Source organism: Falco rusticolus, chromosome 12 (assembly GCF_015220075.1).
Source record: "Falco rusticolus isolate bFalRus1 chromosome 12, bFalRus1.pri, whole genome shotgun sequence".
Taxonomy (NCBI): domain Eukaryota; kingdom Metazoa; phylum Chordata; class Aves; order Falconiformes; family Falconidae; genus Falco; species Falco rusticolus.
In genome coordinates, this window is record NC_051198.1 from 23,616,003 (window position 1) to 23,628,373 (window position 12,371).

A 12,371-nucleotide genomic window follows, 5' to 3' on the forward strand; every position below is an offset into this window, starting at 1 on the left:
CTTTAAGAATTTCTCCTCCCATCTTAGTTCTGGGATGGATGTTTCCAATTCTTTGTGCACTACTGTTTCGGTAACCGATTCCTGCCTTCCTAATTTGTAATCTTCATGCCTTCAGCCCAGTGTGCTTCAGTACATCTAGAGCTATCAAGCTGGCCAAACAACATCTGGGAAATATGTATGCTTAGAGTGTTTCCTGTATAAATAACTTTATCAAATAAAGTCAATAATAAACAGAAAAAGATGAGAACAAATTTTTAGAGTATAATAGATATAACCTGTTTAGATACTTCATCATATTTTCCTGCATTCCTCGGGATCTAATTTAGTTGCTACACAGAGAAAGTATTAAAACACAGAATGTAGCTTACATCTATTGGAAATAAAACTGGGTTTTTTTTAAAAAACTATTAGACATAAGACACAAAGGATCAGTAACCTTCTCATTAACCTCTCAAAATGGGATCCATTCCAAGCTGGGCTCAAAAACGTTCTCTCTCTGAAAACAACCAAGCAGTCTTACCAGTTAATTGTTATCCTTATCAAAGAGTGACCCACATTAACATTTAGCTTGAGGTTATTAGCATATTTATAAAAATTAAAAAGAAAAAAGTGACCAACATTGTTCATGTTGCTGCCCTTTAGAGTACGGGAAAAGAGAATGCAGCAAGTATACTTTGAAAGAAAAAACATGTTCAAACATTTACCGTTTCATGCTTATGGACTGCTGACTGAACAAGAACTACTTTCAGACATAAGAATTTGTTTCACTGTGCTTTTCTTCCTTGATGTAAACAACATTAAGCTAGTTAACATAGACCACTGGATGGGGACAGAGGTCACAGTATAATCTCTCCATTTCAGCACATTGAGATTAATGAGGCCAGCAAAATACTCTTCTCTGGTCCTTCCATGTGATAGCATTTTTCTGATGACATCATGGAAAGCATTCTAACATTGTGATATATGAATTACTTTTCAAAGGATCAGAACTTGGGATATGCTGAATGTGTTGGCAAAAATTCAAGCATTTCTGAGCCTAGGGAATGTGTGCCAGCTCATGAGTAATGGAAGCATTTTAGCTCCTGACCTGACAATTGCCTACAAAGAGATATATGCTCTGAATGCTGCCCCCTGAAAGGGCTCTCCTCCCCCTTTTCCTCCCCTCTCCCTGTCAAAAACCCACCAACAACCTGGAAAACCAAACTCTGGACAATAGACAGAAGCACAGTTTTGGCAAACTTCCCAAGCAGTTCTGAGAATTAGAGTATGATCATCCTTAAGAAAAGGATAAATTTCCAGCAAACATAATATACGTGAGATGTGTACTTTGATCTCTAACTTTGGTAGAAACAAAAAGTAGACAATGGAGAAACAAGTAAAAGTGACGTAATCCATAAAATCCACCCCAAATGCTAAAAATTGTTCCACAAAAGACATGGCTAGGGAAAAATCACATGGGGTCAAGTCAAGCAGAGAACTAAACCACACCACTAAATTTCCTGATGGTGTTCCTATTAAGCAGAACTGCCCTCCCCATTATGCAGCACTTACTGCAATTAAGTATAGTTTGGCATAAATTAGTTCTCTGGGAAATGACCCAATCATCAGGTTTCATCAATTAAGCCTTTCTTGTATAAACACAGAACTGTGTTTAGAAGACAAAGTCAGTGCAATTCTCATTGTTTGTGCCACTGAACAGAAGCCTTGACGACACCTAGAAATCTTGATAAATCCCTCGTTTATTGCTATGTTTTCATTCTCCTTGGTTTAACAGCTATATAAACTTGGTTGGTTTGTTTCTTTGAAGCAGTGGAAAGGAGATGTCTCTTACCTACTAATACCCTAGTGTAATAACCACCACAGCACTGATGTTTTGGTTGCACAGCATGTATCTGACCACCACAGCAAACACCTGGTGAATTAAGAATAAATGGAATGTACTTGTCCTCGCAGCATTGGAAGCCAGGTTTATTGTCGTGCAGAATCCCATTACAACATACCTAGAAGTAGTTAAAAAAAAAATCAGTAAGGCAATATCTGTTAAACAGAACATAATGTGTTCTCTGGCAAAACAACGTATATGAAAATGTGTACAGCACATCCTAGCATGGATACCAATATGACTGCAGTCAAATAAAATGTAACTTGGCTAAAATCGTTTGCCCTCCAGCATTATCAGACTTCAATAAACTACTGTGTATCTGACAGAATGCTGCTATTTTGTGGCCTTTGATCATACTGCACCTTAATAAAATAGTCCATTAATATGAATAATCTTCATATACCTTGCAGGCTCTTTGAATCTCTCAATGTGGAGTAGATTGCAATACGTAGATATAATCTACCATCTTTTCTTTTCTCCCAAATTCTTATTTATTTATTTATTCATTTATGATGAAACATGTCATCTGAAACCCTTAAAACTAAACCCCAGTATTTCCCAATATGAGCTCTTGGGTTTTCCTTCACATAAAAATAAGTGGAATTTTCTTCTTATAGCACATGATCACTTATTTATGACCACAGTTCTTCAGACACTGTGATCTCAAGAGAATAGTATTTATATAAGGAGTTTTTTTTCAAAATAAAATTTACACGGAAATGAATTTTGAAAAGGCCTTTCTACTGTGGACTTCTTTCTAGGTGCTGTCGAGAAAATTATACGCTTGAACAATCAAATAATTATTTATACACTTACTCCTGTGTCGATGGAGTGGCACACTGTATACACAACAAATCATATAGAACAGTCAGTAGAATCATTGTAAAAATTGTAAGCTCAGAACATAGAGTCAGTGCAGCTGGTATTAGCCAGAAGGATGCCTCTTACAGCCAGACAGAAAACGCAGTTGGCAGTACAGCACACATCTCAGGGCAAAGCTGCTCCTTTGTTTTCCTTTGACATGGACCACTTCCACCCCTGACTTTAACAACATTCTCTATCAGGTTATCTTAACAGCAAAGAAAGAAAGTGTTCCTCTAGAAGGTTCTTTTGTTTACCTAGGTACTTTAATTACTAGCTAACAGAAAACTTTAAAGAAATGGGTATTAAAAGGCTCAGAACATGTAATTTGTATTAAATCTGTATATAAAAATTTTTACACAAATATATACATACATAAAAATATTATTACTTTTCTTAAGTCATGAAAAAAATATTTTTGATTTCAGAAAGATGATGCTTTGTTTTGTTCACTTTCAAATTGTTTTTACTCAATCATCCTTGGGAGTATTAGGTTAGGTTCTGAAGTTACAATCTGCAATACATAAACATGCGTAACCAAAAATTAACATGAGGTAGGGCAGAAGGTGTTCTTGTTTCCTTATTATATTTTGAGTTTTTATGACCTTAAATGCTTTGAATTGTCACACAGTTTTCTGTTTTTCCAGTACACTTTCTTATTCAGCATCTGTTTTAGACTACCAGCATAGTTGAATTTTGTCATTTTCTCTTCAGGAATTTTGAGTCTCTGTAGGTCCTATTATATTATTTTGCTGTCCACCTTGTCACTGGTAATATAATCCAATCTATGAATTTAATTAACCTACTGTTCTTTCTTCCAGATCATTAGTTAAGATGTCAAATAAAACTCTGCTTTACACCTCTTCTCTGCTTCCTATCTTTTGGATATTTTTTTATGACTGGCATGCACTCCAGGCTGTTTTTCTTCATATACAATTGGCTTCAAAGCAACCTAGAAGATTAGCTGGTCTCTCTGTATTTCCAAGTCATTTAAAAGCATTCTTAAAAACACCGAATTGAGTACTGTTCTGCCACTGTTCTCAGAATAGATCATATTTAGCAACAATTCTTGACACCTGTAAAAAATGGCCTCTGTCCCGCACTTTTTACTGCATCCTGAGCCTGAGACACCCAGAGCCAGTAAATGCTGTACCAGACTGCATGAAAGGAGGCCAAATACATATTCCTTGCACATTCTTGGTCCCTTTTTTTGTGCCTCTTGTGTCCTCCTCTGTGATGTGTCTAGCCCAATTTGTCATCTTCTTTTCATGGATTTCATTTGTCATCCCTATACCATTTCCTCCTTTTTGTTGATGCACACCACCCAAATTTCACCTGAACACAGTCTTACCATCTTCCAGATACAGAAAGTTGCACACCTTTGGCATCGTCCAGGCTCAAATGCTTGAGCAGCCATTTCACTTTCTGTGCAATGTTTCCAGTTTGAAGAAACGCCCCTTCTCTGGTGAAACTGCAGCAGAAGCAGCTGCTCCACGTACGTCACACAGACACCGGGAGGGCCTTGTTAGTACCAACTCTAAAGCATTCTGCTTGGGACGTTGTCACTGGTGTCTCCCCTTTTCCTCCGGAATTCCCTCAAAAAATTCTCAGCTGAACACTCAGCTATGTTACAATGGTTTCAGCAGCTACTTTTCCTTGTTAAAAATTATTTAGGATCCTCAGTATTTCTCAATACCCTATAGGCGGTTTCCGAAATGTGGTCCAGTCAGCTCTAAAGCACATTCAACCCCTCATATGGCATTACTGATTGATATAGTTGGTGCTATTATTATGTAGTGCCATAAAATCCTCTGCAGTCAGCTGTAAATTGTTAAATAACACTTTTTTGGCAGTCCTCTAAAGATAGTTCGTTTCTATTTGCATTGATATGCAGCCCAAAGATTCCGCATTATCAACCCATAAAATAAAATGCATTCAAGTAATGCTAAAATTATGTCATAGACAAAGAAGAAAAGCAGATGGATTGAAAGTTATAGTGGCAAAAGGTTATTATTATCTCATCCTCTTAGATCTAAAAGTGACAGCCCCAACTGGATGTTGTTACTATGTACATGCAAGTAGAAGCCTCAGAGCGATCAGATGCAGTGACACCAACGTTTTAGGCAGGTCGGAGATCTCACCCTCATACACAGGGCTGACCAGAAGATCCTTACTGCGTACGGAGATGATACAAGACGTTCATCCTTAGCTGTCATGGGAGCCCTTAAAAATATTGGTAGACTCACAAATCAATCCTGTAGTTATCCTTCCATCCAAGCCCACAGAGAGGCTTGGTCCAGGAGCACAGAGATTGGGAAGGGCTGGGTGTGAAGAAAGGCTTATTGTGATACCTGGGAAAGGCCTGGTCAGCCACGACACTAGCACAGAGTAACCAGACATCAAACCTGGCAGGCAGGATTACACAATATTTTCAAAACTTTAAAAAATACTCCAAACTTCTCTATGCAACTCTCTTTTAATTAAAGTTGTGTCATCCTTGATCCCACTGCTTGCTGAAGACTTTACTGAAGGATATTATCTGGCCTTATGGACACATGCCAGTTGAGCTAGGACTGATTTGCTCAAATAAACAGATGTGCTAGGCAGCCATGTTTATCCTTCTTGTCAAACGCTTCCTGCCAGAGCCACTTTGTGAAATAGCAATTCACAAAACACTCTAAGGAATTCCTATTAGCTACAGGAGTTCATTAAAAATTTCTGCCTGTGGAGCAAACACCAGAGTAATGATTGACCCATCATGTTCTCATGTGAGAGGGAATATTTTAAATTAGCAAGGCTCATTCTTTTTTACTTAAATTATCTTTGAATCTATATACACACCTTTTTTTGCCAAGTATACTTACTCACCCATTTCTTTTCTCAAACTGCTGTTCTCTTTTGGTAATCGGTATAGCCTTAGATCTAAAACCCGTAGCAGAAATTATTGTTATTCTCTTACAAATCACTATATATTATCTTACTAAGATGAGTTTCATTTCCTGTCTTTCAGGTGTGTTACAACACATACTATACACGATGTGTTATCTTTTTAAAGGTTCTCTAAGCCTGAAAGTACTTGAAAAGAATTTGCACAATATTGCTAGCATTAATAGTAGATTTTACATAAATATTGATGGAATATCCTTCACCAGTGTCAAGATGTGTTAGTTTTCACTCCTGAAAACATGCCTTTGAGGCTAGCTATCAAGCCACCGTTTTGCTCCTCCTGTCCTTAAAAAGAAGAGTCCTGCTGGTGTTTTTAACAAATGGCACATGTTAATTACAATGAGTAAAGGGGTAAGCCTGTATTTCCTAGTAATGTCAGAGTTATATTTGATTAGTTCATTAACTGCAGATTTATACAGCTTGTTGCTACTGAAAATAAAAAGTGCTGAAGCTGTATTAACACCTTCAGTCAGGACCCTTTTAGCTGTTCATACTCACGATCCATTGTGTACAGAAATTATTAGCCTTTATGTCGCTATGTTAATTACACTTTTACTGTACCTGTTTCATTATTTTCAGTGTTCACCTCAGGATGCCAGTAACAACAGAAGGACAGTTTGGTAGCATCCATAATACAGGAATGCCTTCCCCATCAGCACTGAGATTGTGCTTCCTGGTGGGCGAAGCTAGGGCATGTTCCCTTGTTAAGTGAAGTACATGCCTGAGAACTTGTGATATGTGCTCTGTGAGCTGATGTCTGTTTTGAGATTTCAAATATGGGCAGAGTTATGGCTCACACCTTACTGAAAACAGCTAGGAAAAGACTGTCAGTTTTGGCAGCTTGGAAACACCCAAGCAGCACAGCTCTGTTACTGTAAAAGGTACACAGGACATAAGGACCCTCCTGGCAGCTGACAAAATGCATCATGAGAGTGCATTCTCAGCTTTTTATGCAAAACTATACACAAAAAACCTTTCTAAATTCTTTCTGCACTCTAGAATTATAAATCCATCCAAGTCTGATTACAAACACCAAGGCAAGGATACCAGGCACAGCACTGTGTTGGCTTTGGTTAAAACAACAAAGATTTCTAACATCAAAGCAGAAAACCAGATAACAACTAGAAATAAGTAAGGATCTGATTATTTAGGATAGCAGGAATCTTGTTTGGTTTACATTAGGCTTAATATCAGGCCTACATGAGCCCATGAATGTGCATGTACACGCCCCTTGTAGTGAAAAGGTCATTTGCTCTTTTAGAGATTACCAAGACAGCTCTGAGCAAGCTGGTTTATTTACACAGCACAGTGCTGTGCAGAGCTGCTACCCCGGATCCCAAGCGCAGCGCGCACGTACCGGTGCAACCCTGCGCCAGGCTACTCAGCGCTGCCGTTCTGCTATAACTGCGCTGCCTTGGCTGGACCCCGCTCAGCCAAAGTTATCTGGCATCACTGCATCCTGCTCTGCTGCCCCCTAAAAACACACTTTTGTATTCCTATTACTGAAACACTTTGGTTCCTACGGATGGAGTGTATTATATTTGGGTGATCTCTTATGCAGATAAGAAATCATAACATATCCCTCTCTTTCTGCAGTGCCTTACAATAGCAAGCCAATGATGCCAAATGTAGCCCATAAATCCATAGGGAAATATTAATGAATAACCCAAGACTTATCTTCAAATTATTTTTGTATAAATGGCATCATTTTCCTCTCAATTTATACTCCTGGATTCAACAAAAGTGCAAGAGGGAAATTAGACCCATTATGTCTTGTATACAAGGTGCAATAAATGACCTGAGCAAAAGCGAGAACTCCACAACCTATTTGTCTATCAGAACTACATATATACAATCTGCCTGCTTTACTGACCAGTCTGTCAACAAATGAAGAAAAAAAACTTGTTTATTATACTGGATCTGAACATTACTTAAGCTGCTCTGTATTTAATTCTCAGTGGCACCTCTTCATGTTTGGCTGTACAATTAATGTATGGCGAACAGCAGCTGGCACTGTGACAACAGGCTTGTTTTTCAGAAAAAGTGTATGCTGGCCAGTGTTGCTGTCCTTTGCTGCTGTCCAGCAGACTGACAGATCAGAGGACCACATACACTAGCATAATGCTTCAGCGTTATAGCTGGCATAGACTGCCAGTGAATTCTAGAAAATTCTAGAAAAAAAATATAGAAAAGTGTCTTACGCTGTCCCTGTCGCAGACTAAGAGAAACGTGGATGCGCCAGGGGCTCTGTAGATATCTCTTACAGACATTTTGGATGTCTAGTGTGGATACACACAGCAAACCAAGCAAAGCATTGGGAGGGGAATTTTAATCAATTCACCCACAAAAATTACTCCCATGTCATTTTATGTATGAGTGCTTCAGTTTCCTGTGGACCTTCCAGTCATTTATTCTATATCCATTACTTATCAAATAGCACCCACTCCTAACCGCAATCTCCGAGAATACAGAGAGACTATTATAAAAAAATAATGTAAAATTAATTAGAAAAAATTACAAAGTCAGGAAGCTATAAAAGGAAATGGACAGTCTCCAAGCTCAAAGTTACCATAAATGCACAAAGGCTGGAAAAATAATAATGGAGGCGAAAACTTATGAAATTAATATAATATAAATTTAACTCATACACATGCCAAGATCTATTAAAAAGTCTACCATGCCAAACCCCTGAAATAAGTACATCTACCTTTTAATACAAAGGACTGCCCATAATTAATTTGCAAGATTTCAGGAAAACATATGTTTAGCATAGTATTGCATTCAAGGGAACTCAAAAGCTAAAGCTGTGTTGGCTGGAATAATTTATATTTTGGTTTGAACCCCTCAAATAACTCACTCCCTTAATTACTGTCTTGTCTGACAGGGAAACTTGTGAATACATATTGTTTGCTTTAGTCATGGAACATGTGATGATGCCTTTGACAAATAGGGACACTATTTCATTACATTAAATCTTACTTTCAAACTAAGAGTTTTCTATCTCATTTGTCAATAAAAACCATTACAGACTCCCGCTATGCTATTGATTCTACTCCTAAACAGGAACTCATATGAAGATTAACCTGAAAATAGCCGTAATTTAAAAATCATCTGACAAATCACAATGGATCCTACTCAGAGCTGCTCATCATTGTCATGTAACAGCCACCCACTTGTAGCTGAATCTAAATAGATTTTCTGTACTGCTGAATCTGGTCATTAAGCATTTAGCCAAGGAAGAATTTAAGAGAGGAGAAAAAACCCCAGCAAATCATGTTAATAACCACTATTTGCCATGAGGCTTTGAGGAATGATTCCTTGCATAGAGAGGAGGTTTATAGTTTTACTGGGATTTTTGAAATTCTGCACACACATAGAAAATTTCCTGTGGCCTTTAAATGGTCCCATGCGATGGCTTTGTGCCAAAGGAGCCATAGGAACTGACGATGTGCTCCACAGATACCTGAATACCTGAGCTGACAAAGAATTCTCTCTGGTAGTTTACAATGTGTGGTCTAGGGCATGCAACTGAGCAAAACTGGTTGTTCCAAGTGGGATGCAAATATACATACAGAGATCTATATACATATATATCCATCTGGTACTGAGATTCTTCAAACTTCCATTACATGTGGCTTGCGAGATTTACTTTGAATCGGGTACAGCCTGGTTCCTTGGAATGAACACCTACACTATGCACGTGGAGCAAAGCTTTCTGAGGGTTTCTGAAGGGAAGAAACTTCAGATGTGTGCTTGTGAAGTGACGTGGTCCATGGAGTGGTTGGGATCCTACAGGTTCTGGCTTCCCTTCCTGTGCCAGGGATTTAGCCTTCATGTATTAAAATCACTTCTACCCCGAACCAACATCCAGTAAATGAAAACAATCTGGGGATTCACTTCAGAACTGCGCTATTGCTCTGCATCAAAGTGTAAATGCAAGACACATTCATAAATGTTCACCAATTCATTTATCCTGAAAGGAGAAATAAAGCCAACAATCACAGACTTAAGACAACAGAATCACTTTGTCATCCGCTGACTCACATACACCGCTCGAGAATTTTGCACAGCTATCCCTGTACTGAGCTCAAACATACATATTTGATCTTAAAGTTTCAAGATACATAACAGAGCCTTGGTTTTACAATGTCAAAAGAAGTAGAACCCTTCCCTTTCTCTGATAACTAAAGAGGTTTCGTTTACACACTTATTCCTAAAAGTATACTTTTTTTATTGCATTGCTAACTTAAAAATATTATACATGTACCTTTAATTCTGGATGATAACATGCTTCTCCACAGGTATTTTCGTGCTTTTTACATTCTAATGAGATGCACATTCTATTACTTTTGCTGCTTCTAGGAGCCTTTGATGGGGTACACCTCTGCCACCCCTTACGTAAGAGTTCATATCCCAGGATGATACCATTTGGCTGCCCTGGTGATGCCCAGTTGATCTGAAGAGATCTACAAAAAAGCAGAAAATTAACATCCATTAAACTATTGAAAGTATTTATGCTTCTATGGATACTTACATTAAAGGATTAGCATACATTGGTACTATTGTTCACTAGTTCACATGCAGTAAAATATTTTGAAGTGTCCAAAATTTCTTCCAACCGGTGAATTTCACAGCTGCTTTAATATCCAAAAGGTGTAAAAGTTTGAAGAAAGTGTCAATATGTGCTAATACTTTGGGAAAATAAATCACACGTGCAATTGAAGTTCTTAAGGTTGCTTTTTAAAAGACACCTCATTCATTGTTCGGGAAACTTATGTGTAATAAACTTTCTAGCATTTTACTCATTTCAGTGGTAGGAGAAAGGACTGAGCATGCCTTTCTGGTGCTACAGCGAAGGCGTACATGACCTACTGTCAGAGCTGGTGTGACTGTTCCATTCTGAGATAGGAACCTGGTAAAGGATGGGCAGCTGGGGGGCAAAAGACGAATCTCTGAGCTGTGAGCAGTGCAGCTTACTCACATTGTGCTCAGTTACCATTTAGAACAGATTTGTATTCAACTTGAGTTTTCTTTGTTTTCAAAAACATTATACAAAAAATGTATGTTGCTTTGAAATGTATTATTCTGCTCAGAATTAAAAGAACTCATCACAGCATCATTAAGCACTAGTTCTCTTTTGTGCTTAAGTATTTTCCTTGACATAAAATTAGAAGTAAAAAAAATGGTTTTATTACAAGTAAGACTCAAGACTTCCAACTCTGAGCACAAAAGTGTGACTGTAGCAGCCCACAGATGACTAAAACAAAAGCCTGTTGTTGATTTCCGGTTTCCTATCAGACCATCATCCATTTGAGGAGGAAAGTATCTTGAGGGGAAAATCATGTTAAACTGTAGAATGCATGTCATTACTAAAAACGTGCAGCTATTGGCTCCAAAATCTCACTTAATATTACAATTGAAAAAAAAAATATGCCACAAGGGACATTTGAAACAGAATTTGCTCTGGCTTTTATAGCGTACACATTTTACATTGGTATTCCAAATGAAAACATAATTTCTTGCATAATCACTCAGGATTGTTGCATAAGACACAAATTTCTTTCACTATGACTCTCTTTGGGTAGACAGAGATCCCAATGCTACATGTAGATCAATAGGAAGACTGACAACATTGCACAGTATATACTTAGGCTCCAAGTAACTCTTTTTAATCTCCACGTCCCATTTACACAGCCACTGCCAGAATGCCAGTGACATCATAAATTAGCATTAATTTAAAGTGAAAATGTTACAGTGAAACAGCAGCTGCTGAGATAAACTTTGACATCTTAACAGAATAAAAATAACTGAACTATTATTTCACTTCCTTGAGGTATAAACAGAAGAATACGCACAGCCATAAGCCTTTGCAGAACAGGAATTAATGTCACCTATGAGGGAATACCTTCATAGGTGACTTGTAGAGTCATCATTATAATTCCAAGGTCTTCATCTGAACCACAGATTTAATTCCATATTCCATACATGGCTATTTTGTATTCAAAACATATTCTACCATATGCACATGAACACACACTCATGCACATACACACATCTACATTTAAATAATGTTACAGGACCTAACTTAAAAATGTAAAAGTAGGAAAATATATTGTACAGACTTCAGAGAAAAGATAAAAAGAAAAGGAAAAGAAGGGTAGTACTTCAACCTTTATAAATGCCATTGTAACTCTCCTGGTCTTTGCACGGTATAGATCATAGGAGCGTTCCCAGTCATATTTTTGAATTATTTGCTTTGTGAAAGTTTCCTTCAGGCCCTCAAGGGTATATTTTCAAAGTATTTTGCCAGTTATTGCAGTTTGCAAGTCATATTTCTGTCTAAAATAATTTCAAATGGGGCCTAAGAATTGATGCAATGATTTGAACATTGTGCCTTTTCTGCAGAGCTCAGCATGTATTTATTTAGTTTAACGAGCAATCACTTTATTACTGATCAATTTCTAGGTAAGCATTTGGGAGGGACATAGCCTGGTATCACGTAAATTTGCAGCTGCACAAGAAAATAACGTGGCATGGGAGTTCACTGACCAGTGCCACCAAAAGGGTAAAGCTCCGTATGACCTTCCAATAATGACTCCCAGATAAGTAGACTCCTTCACAGTTTTATGAACGTTTCAGTTATGCCTACACCTTCTGATGTCTTCAGTCCATGGTGAATTCC

At 37.8% G+C, this 12,371-nt stretch overlaps 1 protein-coding gene across 1 annotated transcript in view; it reads right to left on the bottom strand.

Moving 5' to 3' along the window:
* The window catches only part of USH2A (usherin), a 390,912-nt gene that overhangs the window by 90,667 nt on the left and 287,874 nt on the right, over positions 1-12,371 (bottom strand). The window contains exons 47-48 of the mRNA XM_037405643.1: positions 9,957-10,155; positions 1,832-2,000 (exon numbers count right to left, since the gene is read on the bottom strand). Coding sequence (XP_037261540.1) covers positions 1,832-2,000; positions 9,957-10,155 — 368 coding nt within the window. The remainder of the gene's footprint in view (positions 1-1,831; positions 2,001-9,956; positions 10,156-12,371) is intronic.